The following is a 19,214-nucleotide window of genomic DNA, read 5'->3' as shown; positions in this document are numbered from 1 at the left end:
AATGAAGGAGTTAGTCTCGGTAAGTTTTGTGAGACCAGGCTGAAGCAGGAGATAGTGGCAGAAGATATCTTGTAGAGAGAGGAAATAAGGAAATGGAGAGAAGATGGAGTTCTCAGAGAATGGCCTCTTTTTTTTCCCTTTTTTTTCCTGACAAGGTTCTCATGTGAGAGAGTAGGGGAAGGTAAGCCATGGAAATTTTGGGGAAAAATGAAAAAAATTTGGAAAAGTCATTGTGGAGAGTGCTAGTAAATTGATTGGTACAGCAGGATTGCCTAGCTGCAATGAGGGCACAGTTGAGATTAGGAAACATAAATTTGTACTGGACCCAATCAGATTAGTTCTGGTTTTTGTGGAAGTGATCCAAGGCTTGGCTGGGCATAATTGGAGATATGATAAGGGTGTTAGCAATTCAAGAAAGAAGGATAATGTTCACCAAGGAGTCATAGTGGGATTAATAGAAGAAGGTAGTCTGGGAGAGAAATGAGAGATCAAGGGATTATAGGTCATGGTACACATGAAGAGTAGAATTATGTAGGAAAAGTAGAGGGAGAGATGAAAGACCAATATGCTAAATTAACTGATCTGAACAGGATATTGTACTGACTTCCTTATAACTACATCAGAAAATAAATTTTATAACCAAAAGGATTAAATTCTTAATGAGAATGAATCTTCAATTAAAATTTATAAACCAAAATTGAATGGAAACATAAATTGTTTACTAACACTTATAATAGTTGAGATTAAAAAAAATTACCATTCTCAAGAAAATAGTCTCTTTTAACAAGTAATTAGAAAAAGTTTTATCTTTGATGTTTCCATTTTTAATATAAATAAAGGATAATAGTGAAGACTGAAAGATACATAACATGATGTGTATATGTTTCATTATGTATCATGATAGACTTAATTTGCATTGCTTCATAAGTCTCAAAGGGAATGTAAGTTATGTAATATATCTTGCTTCTAAATGACTACATTGAATCTAAAAGAGAATTTAACATTTACTTTAAAATCTTAGGATAATGAAATCTCCCAATTTCTGTTTATTTATATTAGTATTACCCCTAAAAGTGCTCAGTTTTACTTAAAAATTAATTTTACTTTTTTTGTTTTGCTTTTTTTTTTTTCCAGGAGATTTGAAAGATTATTTCAGACTGGAAAGAGTCCTACTAGTGAACTACTTTTTGACTGGGGAACCACAAATTGTACAGTTGGAGACCTTGTAGATCTTTTAATCAGAAATGAATTTTTAGCACCAGCACGTCTATTGCTGCCAGGTACTATTTTTCAAGATTTGATATCAGATATTCTGAAGTGGGAACATTGCTACTTTTCCTTGCCTTTTTTTTTTTCCATAGTAAAGAAACTAAAAAAAATGTCTTTTTTAGCTTTCTTACAATCTTTTGGTTGGCAAAGAACTATGAATTCTAAATTGCTAGGTCCATGATTCCATTTAAAAATTCTTGTTTAGAATTTAGATGTCACCGTTTCTAGTTTTTGAGAGCCTTGCACTGTTGGAAGGTTCAAATCAATATAGCCTTCAAAACACTTCAGTTTACATTTCTGTATGAATTAGGAATTTAAATGTCCTTTTGGCATCATAATTTTCACCTCATAAATCTCAGCCCCTGTGACATTAAAATCAGAGAACACTCTTTTTACCTTTCCTTGCCTTTCTTATACATCTTAACCTTTTTCAACTATCTTTTTTTGACTGCTGTTTTATGGGGGGGATGAATTGTTAAAATTGGAATAATATTAAGTGGATCAGGGTGATACTGGACTATATTAATTGCTTCATTTTCTTTAAGGGAAAGATAAAATATCTTCATTTTGCAGATAGTGTTCCAGAAATTGTTCATATACTCCCACAAGAAGAAATAGCCACTCAAAACAAATTGCTGCCTCCCTTTAACAAAGAAAAGACACATGTGAAACCCTTATTTAATCAGAATCCTGAACAAATCTCTTCACCTCTGAATGCCTCAAGTCCAGACATGAAAAGTTTAGAAATTAGTGATACACGTAAGTAACTTTAAAAAAAATTTAACAGAAAACTTTTAGTATTGAATTTACAATTGAAGTAGTCATGCCTGTTTAGAAATAATTTTAGAATTATTTTATTGAATATTAAAGATATGTTAAAAGCAGTTGAGGTACTTATAACTTGTAACGAGGTACATATTTTGTTAAGCCAGGTACCATTCTCTGAGGTTCTTTACTTAGAGACTGAACTGTTCAAAAGATATTTTGACATTTTTATTTTAATATAATTGGGTTTTTGGTAATTTTTGAATATTTTATACACTTAAAATATTATTCTGATACTTTTTTTCTACCTGTCTAACCATTCTTTTTGATATCTTTAGGCTATTCAACCTCAACTTCCCACTTCCCTAAGTGTGGATGTCCCCCAAACATCTAGCTTACATTTTTCTTTCTTAGAAACCTCCTCTGACCTAAAATTCAGTTGTCACTTCTCTATTAACAACTCTTTATTAGTTGTATTCAGCTCAAATCTTTTCCCTGAATTCCAGTTCTACATCTCTGTTTTTTAGCTATTACTACCTAGATACCCCATTTGGAACTCAAATTTAGTATGTCCTAAACTAAATTTATCTTTTTTATAAATTAAACCTGCCTTTCCTTGCAGTTTAAAAATGAAATTAAATTAAATGTTGCCATTAACATGGTCCTCTCAGATAAACTGGGCTTGAAAATTCAGTGTAATCTTTGGTTTTTCCTTTTGAATCCCATACATCTAAACATTTACTAGGTCTTTTCTGTTTGAACACGACACTATCCCTTATTTCCATTTCTTCTTTTCTATTCCCATTGCTGCTACTCTAATTAAGTCCTCTTCACTTCTTCTTTGGTATTATATAATAGATATACCTTCTTATAGTTTCCCTGTTTTTCCAGTTATACCTATATGAAGCTGCTAGAATAATATTTTTAATTTATAGGTTTAGTGTCATCAACCTGCTCAAAAATCTTTAGAGGCTCCCTACTTATAAGATAAATAATAAATTTCTAAGCCTAACTTTTAAGGCTGTCCATAATGTGGCTTTGGCCTAACTTTTTAATCTTGTTTCACATCATTCCCCTTCATGAATTCTGGATTTTAGCCAATCTAGACTGATAGCTTTTTCTCACACTTTTCCTGTAGTCTTTTGTCTCCATGTATTCAGATAAACTAAATGTTCTATCACTTAACATTTACTATTTATGTAAGTCATTTAAGCACCACAGGCTTTAGTTTTCTCATCTTTAAATAGAGGTTAGAAGCATTGATGAAAATGGTCTTTGAGGTCCCTTCCAGTTTTAGATCTTTGATTCCTCCTCATGCCTTAAATACACTCCCATCTCTGTTGAAATCCTCTCTTTAAGAGGACAAATAAGAAAATAGTAAGAAAACACATATCTGCCTCTGAATAACTTAAGTAATTAGAATGAGGTAAACCGTATCCCAGGTTACTGAAAGAACTAATGGAATGTGATTGATGAACCACTGCCACAGAGACAAAGTATCTGAGAATTGTAAAGGACCTCAATGACAATCTAGTTCAATTTATACATTAAAGAAATCCTCATTATAACATACATTTTCTTTGAACTATTTGAAAAGAATGAGAAAATTTCAACAGGAAAGTTATCTTATTTTTAAAATTTCAGAAAGAAAGAAAAAATTGAAGAGAATAGAATCTGTAAGCTATAGTTAGGCCAGTGATGTTAATTTGAATTTCTGGCAAATTCTAAGGCATAACATCAAAGGAATGATATCTAGAAAAGGAAGTAGTGATCACAAAGAGATGACCTTGCTTTCTCAAGGAAAAAAAATCATACTAGATTTTTTTTTCAGATCCTCAAAATCTCTTTAAGTCTTTTAAATCTGGAAAATAATGCACCAAAGATAAAGTAGCTTCATCAGTCTCCATGGTTTAGTTTACCCAGAAAATAAAAAGTAAAAACTACATTGCTGACCATATGTTGGCCTTCCAATAGAATTTAGCTCCATACTCAGATCTCTTCTCCCTCCTTTGAGTGCCATGTAGAGAGAGAAAAGGGGCAAGATATATCTGGTAACCACTTTCACTTCACCTAATTGTGCCTTTTTCCTAATGCAGTAGAGATCTAAGTCTCAAAATAACAAAATTTTTCTCTGTGTCACTAGACCAGAGGTCTGAGGAAAAGAAGAAACGGGGCAGGACATATGTGTAGAGAGCTACGTAGCATTCCACCAGCCTAAGGGAAAGAGCCTAACATCTATCTGGGACCAATTCTTTCCCCTGAAAAGTTACTTTTGACAGATCAGTGCTGATGAACCATTAATTGCCCAGCATGAAGACAGAAAACACTTTTGGGATCTCAACCTTCCCCTTCCCCTTCCTTCCTTCCTTGTGCTCCCCCACTTCCACCATAACTCTAGTTCATAGAAACTGCCCTCATAAGGGAGAAAGTCAGACAGTGATCAGTAGGAGAAAATGAGAGAGGAGGGGAAAAAAACGAAATTACCAAAGATCTCGGAAGGAAAAAAAAAAACCCTAAAAATCTTACACATTAGCAGATAAACCCTCAAAATCTCAAAAATCTCAAGACACAAAGTGAAGATTTTAATAATAGAAGAAACAATAGTCTGTAGTTCTAGTAAAAGAGGTTAGGCATCTACAAGGAATGGAAACAAGGAGACAACTGTCAAGACAGCAGAGTAAGAGCAAGCATTTTTGCTTAGCTTTCCTAACATGACCCCTCCAAAACAAAACAGAAAATGCACCAAGACAAATTCTATGGGGGAATCTGGCAAAAAGTCACAATGTATTATTTTCCAGCCCATGGTCATTTACAAAGATAAATAGGTCTGTGGGCACAGAGTTGGAGGCTGACTAGGACTATAGTACAGTAGCCATAGCAGTAAAACCACAACAGATGGAAGCGATAGGAGAGTGTGACTGTAGCAGCTATCATTCTGTACCTAGATCTGACAAGGGGACAGAGCACCTGGGCAGAAAGACATCTCCTGTACTGGCTTCAGGAGAAGGTGCCATCTGACAACTTTGATGACCATTATTAGTTCTAGGGTAGAATTCCCTATTTAGGGAACAAGGAATAAGTTCCAGAACCTTAACTATGTGACTGAGCCCAAGAACATAGTGAGGACTCAGTTCTAGACTTACTTATAAGTCTTGTATGCAATGAAGGCAGGAGCCCCAAATCAAAACCTGCAGAACCTCCCAGCAGAATAAATGTGAGTCCAGCAGCGATAGATGGGAATTCAACACATGAACAAATGCAAAAATCACGTGAAGAATTTTCAGAACACAAGCTAGGAGGGCAATGAAGTTCTTTTTGGATTACACTAATTTGAAAGCACTGAAAACTTACAGGTCCCCAGAATGAGCAATGAATATAGTTGAAGGGCTTGTAAATAGAAGGTCTATATAAATATTTCCCCAATAGATGAGCAGAGCCCAAAACAAACATAAAATCCAGGTCAATAAATGACTAGGAAACAGCAACAGCAAAAGAGAACCTGACCATAAAAAGCTACCATGCTGACAGGAAGTCTTTTTTAAAAAATTATTTATTTAATATTTTTCCCCAATTACAATTTTAAAAAAATATTTATTTATTGTTTTTTGCAATGCAGTTGGGGTAAAGTCTTACCTAGGGTCACACATTGGTATTTGAACTCAGATCCTCCTGAATCTAGGACCAGTGCTCTATTCATTATACCATCTAGCTGTCCCCCCCCAATTATATTTAAAACAATTTTTTCATTTGTTTTTAAAACTTTTGAGTTCCAGATTCTCTCTCTTATCCTCACTTCCAAGCCCATTAAGAAACCATATGTGAAGTTGTATAAAAACTTTCCATAAAAATCATGTTGTGAAAGAAAACATCTCCCAGCCTAATTTTTAAAAAGCCCTCAAAAAAAAAAAAAATAAATAAAGTGAGAAAAAGACAAGGAGAGACAGGGAGAGAGAGACACAGAAAGAGAGACAGAGAGAAACCTTTCATTTGTAGCAAACACAATCTGTTCCTTCTCTGGGTATGGATAGGATTTTTCATCCTAAGTCCTTCAGAGTAGTCTTGGATGATTGTACTGCTGAGATTTGTAAAGTCATTTAGAGCTGATCATCCCAAAACATTGCTATTATTTTTTATACAATATATTTCATTTTGCTTGAAATCATGGAGGACTTTCTTTCTTTCTTTCTTTCTTTCTTTCTTTCTTTCTTTCTTTTCTTTCTTTCTTTCTTTCTTTCTTTCTTTCTTTCTTTCTTTCTTTCTTTCTTTCTTTCTTTCTTTCTTTCTTTCTTCCTTCCTTCCTTCCTTCCTCCTTCCTTCCTTCCTTCCTTCCTTCCTTCCTTCCTTCCTTCCTTCCTTTTTCTTTCTTCCTTTCTTCCTTCCTTCCTCCTTCTTCCTTTCCTTCCTTCCTTCCTTCCTTCCTTCCTTCCCTTCCTTCCTTCCTTCCTCTTCCTTCCTTCCTTCCTTCCTTCCTTCCTTCCTTCCTTCCTTCCTTCCTTCCTTCCTTCTTTCTTTCTTTCTTTCTCTTTCTTCCTTTCTTTCTTTCTTTCTTTCTTTCTTTTCTTTTCTTTCTTTCTTCTCTTTCTTCTCTTTCTTTCTTTCTTCTTTCTTTCTTTCTTTCTTTCTTTCTTTCTTTCTTTCTTTCTTTTCTTCTTCCTTCCTTCCTTCCTTCCTTCCTTCCTTCCTTCCTTCCTTCCTTCCTTCTTCCTTCCTTCCTTCCTTCCTTCCTCCTTCCTTCCTTCCTTCCTTCCTTCCTTCCTTTCCTTTTTCTTTCTTCCTTCTTCCTTCCTTCCTTCCTTCCTTCCTTCCTTCCTTCCTTCCTTCCTTCCTTCCTTCCTTCCTTCCTTCCTTCCTTCCTTCCTTCCTTCCTTCCTTCCTTCCTTCTTCTTTCCTCTTTTCTTTCTTCTCTCTTTCTTTCTTTCTCTCTTTCTTTCTTTCTTTCTTTCTTTCTTTCTTTCTTTCTTTCTTTCTTTCTTTCTTTCTTTCTTTCTTTCTTTCTTTCTTTCTTTCTTTTCTTTCTTTCTTTCTTTCTTTCTTTCTTCTTTCTTTCTTTCTTTCTTTCTTTCTTTCTTTCTTTCTTTCTTTCTTTCTTTCTTTCTTTCTTTCTTTCATTTGTTTTTTCCTGATAGCGTCCTGTTCATCATTTCCCATAGAACAATAATAAATATTTCATGACAATCACATATCACAATTTATACTGACAGGAAATCTCAAGACACAAAAACACAAAAGAAGACAAAGTCTTAGAAATATTTACAAGCTAGCCTTTGGAAATACCAAAACCAAATCAAAATGAAAAAAAACAAAACAAATTAGACACAAACACACCGAGAATTCCTAAGAGAACTAAAGAAATGTTTTTGAAAAGAGCAGAAAAATTATTTTTAAAATCAAATAAGATCAGCAGAGAATAATTTGGGGAGGGAGGGGAAAATGCTAAACTTGCAAAAATAATTAACAGCTTTTTAAAAAGAGTACAAAAATACTGAAGAAAATAACTCCTTAAAAATCAAAATTGCCCAGTAAATGAGTTTAAAAAACCTCATTGAAGGATTTAATTTCTTAAAAACTAAAATTGGTCAAGTGGAAACTAATGACTCCATGAAACATCAAGAAACAATAAAACAAAGTAAAATAGAAGAAAATGTCAAAATCTCATAGAAAAAAATTACCTGAAAAATAGTGTCTGAGGCCAGATTTTAACTCAGAATTAATGTTTTTTGATTTGGAGTCCTTTGAAAAGCAAGAAAATCTAATCAGCCAATTAAAAATGTTAATTCAGATGATTCATTAGAAAAACAAATACTTAAATATTTTGGCCATTTAATGAGAAGACAGGACTCAATGGAAATGACTCTGATATTGGAAAATATTAAAGGTAAAAGGAGAAGGAGGTGGCAAAGAATGAGATGGATAGATGGAAGACAGAAGGGCCTGGCATGCTATGGTCCATGGATTCCCAAAGAATTGGACTTGACTGAATGACTGAACACAACAAATATTAACTGTTTGAAAAATAAAGAACAAGTTCTGCCAAATTACTTTAGAGACAAATCTGTTTTAGTTTTGGAACAAAAATTTCAACCAAATTAATTCTTAATTTATAATTACTAATAACAATTTTAAAATTTAATTTCCCCCAAGCTTTCAGTTGGCTCATGTTCAAAATATTCATAGTGGCACTCCCAGCTCCCGATGAATTGTTTCTTTATTTCTTTAAATCACCCAAAGAGCCAAGTCAGCTCCTTTTATTTTCTTAACTAACCTTACCAGTATAATAAGAGGGCAGATAAAGGGCACATCTCTTCTTACCCTGAGGCATTTTACTTGTAATACAAGCAGGAAAAGCTACTTTATATATAGTTAGATATTTTCTCTTATCAATCAGTTAATATATATTTGTTGAATTTTCACTTCAGTCTTATGAAATTTATTTTGTAATCTTACAATGTTTGGGGAAGGGAGTATATTATTTGGGGAAACATAACAATAGTTGTCAGAGGCATTTCTCTAAAAGTTCCTTAAATCTTACCAAAACTCTTCCTCAGGTCACCTTTTTCTAAAATTCTAAAACCCTTTACTTCCAAACCCTCCAATCACACAGTCAATGCAAGCAGATAAGAATTTTCCTTTAATTCTTATCTTTTCTTTTTTCTTCCCTTTCTTAAATTTTGTTCATTCCATTTTTATATATCATTTCAGTGGACTTTGATTAAAGTCCTTCAAAATTGCTTCTTCCATATACTGATCTGATACTTCTCTTGCCTTTTTTCTATTTTCTTAATTCTTTTAGCCTTTATTTCCCAATCATATCCAAGTCTGCCTATAGGCGTAATCTTCACTATTCAGCAGCCAGTGGCACAGTTGATAAGAGTCCTGGTCTTCAATTCAGAAAAATTCCTTTTCTTGAGTTCAAAGAGAATCCCAAACACTGTGACTTTGGGCAAGTCATTTAACCCTGCTTGCCTCAGTTTCTCCTTTATAAGATGAGTTGGAGAATGGCAAATTGCTCCCATATCTTTGCTATTAAAAAAAAAAAAAAAAGAAAAAAACTATCTGGGGTGATGAGGAGTCAGACACAACTGTTCAATTAAAAAATAAAAATTGCAAGTTTATTAATGAGTAATACTTTAACCAAATATACTTTTAGATCATGAGCTATGAATCAATAAGATAAACGAACAGCAAGAGCTCAAGTAACATGTAGTAACCTACAAGATTGTAGTCACGTAAAGAATACTAGTCTATACATGTCTATATATGTGAAAAAATTATGAATCCTCTCTATTAAGCCTGTAAGAAAGACATGCAGACTTTTGATAAGGAAAATAATTTTGATCTTTTTTTTCAATTATAAATCAATAGAAGGCAATTCCTTGCAGTTTAGTGTTTAAATTGGAACAAATCATTCGTTGTCTAGAACCTCTGAATTTTCTTTTATTTAATGAACTTTTTTCCCTCTCATTGATATTACAGGTTTCCAGAGTTTTTCATTTTATGAATTGAAAAATGTTACAAATAACTTTGATGAGCTCCCTATATCAGCTGGTGGAAACAAAATGGGAGAGGGAGGCTTTGGAGTTGTATATAGGGGCTACATCAATAACAGCATTGTGGCAGTGAAGAAACTTACAACTGTAAGTTACCTTTCTTTAAAGCAGAAATTAGACGGTCATTTTGTAATAAAATCCTTTTTTTTTTTTTTTTTTTGAGATTAGATCTCTCTTTTATGTAAAGCTGGAAGTATAGTAGCCAACTCACAGGCCAGTCCTGTTGCTGATTCATGTGGAAAGTTTGACCTGCCCTGTTGCCAGTATGAGTTGTTTCACTCCTTCCTTAGGCAGTCTTCTGGCCTCATAATTAGATTTATTTCTACTGTAACTCAAAACTACTAAACTTAAACAATCCATCAGCCTCAGAATCCTCCAGTAGCAGGAATTAGAGACCCTACCCTGCCCAGAAAAGTAACAATTTTAGACTTTTTTTTTTATTGTACTAGAATAAATTGAAAGCAATGTTTACTTTTAACACTTTTTAAGCATTACCCAAAACTTTATATATGCCAGGCAGTATGGCATAATGGAAAGGCTCTGGATTTGAAGTTAGGAGAAGTAGGTTCATATCAAGCTTTACAATTTGTATTTCTCTGACTTTGGTAACAACCTCTTAAGAAAGTAATACTTACATTGCCTATTGTTATGAGGAAACTGCTTTGTAAACCTTAAAGCATAATGTGTAAAAATGATAAGAAACATATAATTATTCTGTCATAAGTAGACATATCCTTCCCCCGTCAAAATAAATTATAGTGTCCCTAAAATTTAATAGATGATGTTGCACTCAGCCCTTTCTCCTCTCCCTTTTCATTAAAATCATCCCCTTAGGATGAGTTTCTTCAAATTTTCGTTAAGAGACTTTTCAGAAAACTGACCTGTAGTCCACTATAGATCCATATTTAAAACCTTTTCAGCTTAACAGAACTTATCAAAGGTTATACTGTTCAAGTCTAAAATCACCTTTTCATCCTCATGAGGCATTAGGGTATTATTTTTGTGGAAGATGTTACAGTTTTTATATATAAGGACAATTTTAAACAGATTAATTTTTCTTATTATGTTGTATTGTCACAACCTAGGGAAAAAAACAACAGAGAAAATCCCTTAAAGAAATTCAAAATTTTAGTTGTGAATAAACTTCATTCACAGTGTAAGGATCATTATTCATAGGCCACATTATTAAAGTTAAAAGAACTAAAATTCATTCATGGGTATAGTGGTACCTTCTTGACTTTACCCTGGCTCATTGTCCTCCACTTCATTTTATTACAGAACAGCAACATTTCTGTGATAAACAGAAAGCTATAAGCAAAAATTCTGGGTTACTATCTCCTTATTCTTCTTAGGGTACATTTCAGAATTGGTTGTCTGAAGGCCTATTGGATCTTTTAAAAACATTCCCATCTGAGAATGACCTAATTTTTGTCCCTGATTTAAAACTCTCTGAAAGTTGTTCCATAAATACGTTTTCATATAATTTCCTTCATTAGTATCTTATATTCCCCCCACCACTTCCATTGTACCCACCCAATTAAAAAGCTTTGTGACCTTAGAAAAAGTATTTTACCTGTCTGGGTTTCAGGGATTTGTTTACCTGACAAAGGCCAGCCTGATGATTGCCTGAAAAGTCTAATAATTATAAGAGCTATGATTTGGTGATATTTTTGTTTTATAGATGGCTGATATGTGCACTGAAGAATTAAAACAACAGTTTGACCAAGAAATAAAAATAATGGCAAAGTAAGTATTAAAAAGACAATTTGTAGATTAAAGAATGCTAGGAAATAATGCTAACACCAGAAACAAAATAAGTGAACACCAGAATGTAAATTAGGAGATGTATCCAGCTAGGATATAATATGTATAATCGTGTTTAAGGCACATAACCTATATGTAACATTTCTATATGTAAAATAAAAATACAAGGATTAGACTAGCCCAACTTTAAGGTCCCTCATAAGTCTGAAATTCTGTACTTTTATGTCAATTTAACTATAGATAGGTAAGTTAGCAAAATATGCAAATTGTCATTGTTTTAAAATAATATCATGAGAAATCATACACAATTTCAATTCTTACTACATTTTATTATTAAAGTCCTCAAAATTCCCAAGGATAGGTGCCTGTAAATAAGGAGATCTTCAAATATCTCTACTAAAGTTATAGAGCCATGAGGATAAATTTTGACACTTATTACTCTGGCAAGCCACTAAACCACTCTGTGCTGGTTTCTTCATCTGTAAAATGGGGATAATACTAAGCTCTACTTCACAGGGTTGTTACAAGCTTCAAGTGATTTTTATTTTGTTTTATAAATTTTAAAATGATATATAGATGTTATTGTTTTATTGTTTTCTTTAATCTTGTTTCTACCTTTTCTAAAAGCACCTCAGGTTTTAGTATATTAGGGAACAAATAGTATGGTTCTGCTATTCTTAATGATAAAAAAAAAATTTGCGTAGGGCTTTTTCTTTTCCATTTTTCTTGTATTCATTGATCCCTTTCCATTTTAAGCCACAGAAAGATTTAGTTTCTTTATTTTTTCAGCCTAGTTTTATTCCTGTTTCTCCCAGCTTTATGAAATATTACTTCCCATGATAACTCATCATCATCCTATATTAGATTTTAAAAATAAGTTTATATGCTAAATTAGTATTCCTTCTATAGCCATCTCTCTTCATTTGGGAAATGTCAAATGTTTATTTGCTAAGATGAATTATAAGTTCTTTGATATCTTTATCATGGCAGTTAATTTACATTTGTTTATTTTGGGGATGAAATTATTTTAGTTGGTATCAATGTCAGAAGAAAGATTTTAGGAGTTACAAGTATATTTTCCATGTATGAATATAGACAATTTAATTTTATTAATTCTCTAATGATTTCTCTTTCCTTTTAATCTTTTTGAGTTTTTCTATATCATATTTCCCACCCCCCTGAGGCTGGGGTTAAGTGACTTGCCCAGGGTCACACAGCTAGGAATGTTAAGTGTCTGAGATCAAATTTGAACTCGGGTCCTCCTGAATTCAAGGCTGGTGCTCTATCCACTGCACCACCTAGCTGCCTCCTGGGTTTTTCTTGAGTCTTATATTTAAGGATGTTAAAATTTCTATTTTGTTCTGATATTTCTATCAGGAATGCTTGAAAATCTTGCATTTCATTAAATATCCATTCTTTCCTGTGAAGGATACTCAGTTTTGCTGGGTAGGTGATTCTTGGTCCTGATGTTAGTTCCTTTGCCCTCCAGAATATCATATTTCAACTTCTTTGATCCTTTAATATAGAAAGTGCTAAATCTTGTGTTAGCCTGTCTATGACTCTGTGATATTTGAATTGTTTTGTTTTTGTTTTTGTTTTTTTTTTGATTTGCTTGCAGTATTTTCTACTTGACCTGGGAGCTCTGGTATTTGGCTGTAATATTTCTGGGAGTTTTCATTTGAGGATCTCTTAGGAGGTTATCAGTGGATTTTTTCAATTTCTATTTTTTCTTTTTGGTTCTAGAATATCAGAGTAGTTTTCCTAGATGATTGTTAGGATCTTTTAATTCTTGACTGTGGTTTTCAGAGAGTCCAATAATTCTTAAATTATCTCTCCTGGATTTATTTTCCAAGTAAGTCCATTGATTTTCCAATGAATTATTTCACATTTTCTATTTTTTCATTCTTTTGATTATTGTTTTTGGTGTCTCCTAAAGTCATTAGCATTCAGTAGCCAATTCAAATTTTACAGGAATTATTTTCTTCAGTGAATTTTTGTATATTTAAAAAATTGACCAGTTTTGACTTTTCAGTAAATGTTTGTATATATTTGTATACATTTCTATTCAGCTTTTCAAGACTTCTTTGCTGGATTTTTGTGCATCTTTTGTCATTTGACTTATTCTGTTTCTTAAAGGTATTAATATTTTCAGTATTTTTGGTGCTTTCTTTACTAAGATGTTGACTATTATTTTTCATAATTTATTGCATCCTCTCATTTACACCCCCCCCCCAATTTTCCTCTTCCTGTCTTGATTTTTAAAATCTTTTTTTGAGCTCTTTCATGGCCTGTCCAATTCATATTTTCCTTTGAGGCTTTAATGTGGGAGTTTGGGATTTGTTGTTTTCTAGTGAGTTTGTGCTTTGATATTATCTTTATATAATTTTTTATAGTCAGGATCTTTTTCTGCTATTTGCTCATTTTTCTAGCCTATTTCTTGATTTTTTAAACTACATGCTAAAGTTGGGCAGTACTTTTGAATGTGGAGGGAATACTGTCCTAAGCTTCAGGTTTTTTTGTGTAGTTATTTTCAGAGATAATTCAGGGGATCTGTAACTTTTCAGTTAGATTTAAAAATGATCTAAGTATGTTTAATACTCTCCTGACCTGTGTTCTGGTCTTTTCTGTCCTGCACCTATGACAAGGGTTCTAGCTCCTCTGGGGCAGTGAACTCTGTGTTTTAGTTGTGTTCATCCTTGCCCTGTGCTAAGACCCAAATCAAAATATGAACAGTGCAATAAAGTCCTTTTCCCCAATGCCTGCAGAAGGACCCCTTTAATCCTCTAACCACTTGTCTGACCCTATTAGCATCTGTGGGCTGCCACTGCCGGTTGCCCCCAATGCTTACTGCTGGTTGGCTGGGGCATGATCTACACTAGACTATGCTCCAGTCTTACCCTAGCACAAGAGATTTTTCATGCCAACTTTCTAAGTTGTATTGGAAAACTGTTTTACTCCATTCTTTTGTAAGTCTTACTGCTCCAGAATGTGTTCTGAGGCATTATTTAAAGTTATTTGGAGGGATTTAGGATGTTTTTTTCTCCAGCACTTTGACTCTATCCCTCTCTAATTAGTTTTTTAATATTGGTGCTTCATATTTGTTCCAAGATGCCTAAGATGTTTGTGATCCAAAATTTTAAATAATTCATCATAACAATGATACTCGTTATGAAGAAAAGAAGTAAACAAAGATATTCATCACAATCCTTGACTAAAGGTCATAATTTCCAAGTTAATAGAACCTGAGGAACTTTTTTCTCCAAAAAGTAAACTAGAACTGTATTATTTCTATTATTGAATTATTGCCTACTAAAAAAAGAAGAATCTCTAAAGTTAAATAATTGTGAAGTTTAATTTGTTCTATTGATATTTCATATTAAGATCATAATAAATTATTTAAAAAGGGACTGAGTAAAAGTACATGTCTCTCTAATCCTAGCTATCAGGGAGGCTGAGCTAGTGGAACTCTTGGATTTGGGAGTTATAAGCTGCCGCAGACCAATACAAGTCACCAAACTGAGCTGGACAACAATATTATGAGCCTCTGGGTCTGGGTAAGAGAGAATGCTACCAGATTATATAAGGATGGACAAACCAACCCAAGTTGAAATAGAACAGCTCGAAGCTCCCATGCCAATCAATAAGTGGAATCATGAGTCAGATAGGGGACCCAGCCTTTTTTTTATTTTTTTATTTTTATTTTTTTTAAATAAAGAAAAGGGAAGAAACTGATAACAGTAGTGAAGAAGTGAAAATAAGAAAGTTGGTCTCTTCTTCAGCTGTCTGTTTTATTGTTGTTCAGTCCAGTTGTGTCTAACTCCAAGGTCCACAGAGTTTTTTTATGGCTGAGATAAAGGAGTAGTTTGCTATTTCTTTTTCCAATGTGTCCCCATTTTATAGATAAGATCTTCCTGATTGTAGGCTTGGTGTTCTATCTAGACACCACCTCACCTCCCTCTGCTTTATAGCTATAAAAAATATCCAGCTTTGAACTGATCTTAAATATTTAAGATGTCAAACACTTAATCCTTTAAAAATTTATTTGCTACAGGTGTCAACATGAAAACTTAGTAGAATTACTTGGTTTCTCAAGTGATAGTGATAACTTCTGTTTGGTGTATGTCTATATGCCCAATGGTTCATTGCTTGACAGATTATCTTGTCTGGTAAGTTGTTTAGTTAAAAAAATAGTATGATATTTAAATTTTCTGAAGTGTGCTAATTTTACACTTTGCTTCTTATGCAAATTCTATACACATTATAGGATTTCCCTGTATTTGAACTCTACAATACAATGCACATGTCCATATCTTCTCATCTTTGGCTATTTTTGCATATATTTGAGTGTAAATATACCACAGAGCTCTTTAATGCTCTGGAAGATTTTTAACAATTTGTATGTGGTAACATAGCAACTTCATTGTTCATTTTTATCCCAAGCTCTGTTTCATGACAGGCTTAACTCTTTTATTGATGATGCATCTTTAATGATATGTCTTTATACTAAGAAGCAGTGTGATATTGTGCTCAATCTCAGAGTCAGAACAACTTGGGTCAAGCTACCACTTCTGCAAAATACTTAGTATGTAACTGTCAGCAATGCACTTAAATCTCTCCATGTCCTAGGTACTCACCCAGCATTCTCTGCCTGAGAAGCATTATGAAGCAATTAGAAGGGGCAAGTATAAGTTCCCTTAGCCATATGGGTTACCTTTTCTAGTCAACTCCCTTTGCAATTAATCTTTGTATTTTTATGGGAAAATATATTCCAGATTTGTAGAAGAAATGCTACATTTGTTCTTACTGGGCCATTTCAATTGTCTTTGCCTTGAATTAAGTATGTCTTCTGGCTAACTAAAGTAAATGTAAACACCCCAATTGGGGATTTGAGTGATTAATCAGTCAATAAGCATTTATTAGTTATGATATATAAAACATAATGCTAGGAACTAGGGATAAAAATACAGTAAACAAAACAATCCCCAATCACAAGGGGCTTTTGTTCTGATGGGAGATGCAAAAGAATCTATATGTTTCTATACAAGTCTATATGTTGAATGGTTAAATATGCAAAGAAGTGAGAGAGAGAGAGAGGGTTCTAGTAGTTAGGGGTATCAGGGAAAAATATGAGATGGTGCTTGGCTTATGCCTTGAAGGAAGAAAGGGATTCTTTACAGTGGAGGTAACAAGGTAAAAAATTCTAGATATAGTAGATAGACAGTGCAAAGGCATAAACATGAGAAATGGAGTGCTAAATATGAAGAATAGAAACAGCCAATTTGGGAAGATTGCAATATGAAAGGGGGAGTAATGAGACTAGAAGTATACATTGAGATAAAGTTATAATGGATTTTAAAGGCCTACTGCTATAGTTGCCACATGCAGTGAGAATATCTTCTTTAACTTCAAGAAACCTAGGGACCCAATTCACTGTTATCCTTTAAATCTGGGATAAGGTGGTATCTTCTTGTTTCTTATATTTTGATCACTATTACAATACCAACAATTTACTCTCTAATCCTATATGTTTTATCATGCATTAAAACCATTATTTTGAGGAGGGATCCCTAGGCTTTACTAAATTGCTTTTGAGGTAATGAGATGCTAGAATTTGTTGAGTAAAAGGGTGATATCTCCAGATCTGCACTTAAGGAAAATGACTTTGGCAGTTGTGTGTTGGATAGATTGAATTAAAGACACATGTGAAATAAGAATTATAATTTGGAAATTGCTGAAATAATTCTGGTAAAAGATAAAATAAGGGCCTGAAATAAGGTAATACATATGTGGTAGGATGCTAAAGAGTTGTAGTGGAGTTTGTAAAAACAGGAAGATTTGGAAACTGCTTTATTATGTGGAGTAAGGGAGAGCAAGGAGTTGAGGATGATGTCAAAGTTATGAACCTGGATGACAGGATGAATAATGGTGCTTTGAACAGAAATAAAGAAATTTAGGAGAGATGTACATTTTATTTTGGTCTTGTTGATATTTAAATGTGTCTGAGACATCCAATTTGAAATACCCAATAAATTTTTATTTTTAATATTTGTTTACAATTATGTTAATTGTTTTCCTGATTTTGAACTGTTTTGAAGACAACCTACGACCCTGAAACTAAGACTTTCGGTAATAGTTATGCTTACAACTTAGGGCCCTAAAACATCAACTTGAGAGGAAACCACTGAGGAAATAACAGTTGCTCTAGCACCTCCTGAAGAACCAGAAAAGAAAGTTCTTGCCACCATTCTTGGTGGTGTTGTTCCTTAATGCAGTATTAGAAACGGCTATAATTTTATTTGTGGAAATTACGTTAAAGAACAACATTACCATCTGCTTTTCTATTGTACTCTAAGGACCTCGGGACCTTGTCATCTGATTTGAAGGCAGAGCTTTCCATATGTATGGACTGAACTCTTGGAATATAAGGTTTTTAGGGATTCCTAAGGTTCTATCTTTTCTATTTGCATTTCCAGCACTTAGCACTGTGGTTTGCTTAGTAAGTTCTTAAACACTTCATTCAGTCATTGAATTAATAATGAGGGATTGAAGCTAATATGATTACTCTGTATTTTTCTCCCTGACCAGCCACTATACTCTGGCAGGATTGCTTACCCTGTGTTCTATTAGAAATAGAACACAACTTTACCTTCACTTCTAGCTTTTGCTGTGGAAAGCAATAAATAAGTATGCTCTGCTTGGAATAATAGCATAGCAATAGGCTGTGCTGCATCATTGTTCAGTTGGAGAATTAAGGAATGTTGGGAAATGAGGCAGTATGCCAACATATGTATGGGACTGCACCAGACTTAAAGGAAAGGAGACTGTTATTAATCTGAGGAGAGTTATGTATCCACAGAGATGAAGGTTGGTGAAAAATGAATTCCCTGGCATGGGAAAATGCTGAGACAGCTTTGAAGTCTAGCCCTCAGAGAAAATACTATCAAAGGGGAAAGAGTCATGAAGTGAGCAAAAAAGAGAAAAGAAAAAATTGTCAAAGATCTCAGTAGGAAAAAATGTTAAAGAATTTGAGCACCAGCAGGTATAACAATAAAATCCTGTGGATTCTCGAGATTCAAATAATTCAAGAAAAATAAGCATAAAACCAGAATTTGTGACCTGCACAGCAGAAATAATTAGAAGTATAGAAAAAAATTGAATCTGTAATGACTCATCTTACCAAAGAAGCAAAAGAAAGAACAATTGACTGGGAATACAAATATAATAAGTGAAGGAGAAACTAAATTGTTATTTTTATTTATCTTTTACTTTCAAGAGGGTCAGTGACATCACAGGTGATATACATGAATCACATTTAAATGAGGAAGAGTTGTACAAAATTATCGGCTTCACTCTCTCTTCCAGAGACATGGGATTTCAGTGACAAAACAAAAACCAAGACAACTGTCAATGCAGTTGCTACATTGGGTGCAGTGGATGACTTTGTTGTCTTTGATATTTAATTGAACTCAAAGTACTCCACAGTGCTTGCTTCAGCTGCCTTCTTGGTCTTTGAAACAAATTTCCTTATCTACCTATTCTACTAAGTGAAGCTATCACTTAGGGTAGACATCCTCCTAATTCACTAGTGAGTTTGAGGCCTATCAGTTACCCTTGACCTAGTCTAGCCCTTCTGAGGCAGTTTTATGAAGGTGTGGCTGCTTTGCACACCTTGTTGAGAGTTGGGTGGCAGGTGGATGCCAGAAGTGGATGAGCAGCCATTACAAGGGCTTAGTAAATCCTCATAGAAAAGGTGCTAGTATTCCTTGAACATCCCATTCATCCCTAAATAAAAGCAAACTAAATAAAATATAAATAGAATTAAAAGCTGGTTGTTTGAAAAGATTAATAAAATTCATAAATTTATAGGAT

General features: G+C 33.6%; 1 protein-coding gene across 4 annotated transcripts in view; it reads left to right on the top strand.

The window, feature by feature from the left end:
* IRAK4 (interleukin 1 receptor associated kinase 4) overlaps nucleotides 1-19,214 on the top strand; it is a 44,247-nt gene that overhangs the window by 12,523 nt on the left and 12,510 nt on the right. For all 4 annotated transcript variants that reach the window (XM_074269463.1, XM_074269464.1, XM_074269465.1 and 1 more), the window contains exons 3-7: nucleotides 1,135-1,280; nucleotides 1,843-2,028; nucleotides 9,508-9,668; nucleotides 11,263-11,327; nucleotides 15,397-15,511. In XM_074269463.1, the coding sequence (XP_074125564.1) occupies nucleotides 1,135-1,280; nucleotides 1,843-2,028; nucleotides 9,508-9,668; nucleotides 11,263-11,327; nucleotides 15,397-15,511 (673 nt within the window). The remainder of the gene's footprint in view (nucleotides 1-1,134; nucleotides 1,281-1,842; nucleotides 2,029-9,507; nucleotides 9,669-11,262; nucleotides 11,328-15,396; nucleotides 15,512-19,214) is intronic.

The sequence above is a fragment of the Sminthopsis crassicaudata genome, chromosome 5 (genome assembly GCF_048593235.1).
Source record: "Sminthopsis crassicaudata isolate SCR6 chromosome 5, ASM4859323v1, whole genome shotgun sequence".
Lineage (NCBI taxonomy): Eukaryota > Metazoa > Chordata > Mammalia > Dasyuromorphia > Dasyuridae > Sminthopsis > Sminthopsis crassicaudata.
This window is presented reverse-complemented; position numbering and strand designations above follow the sequence as displayed.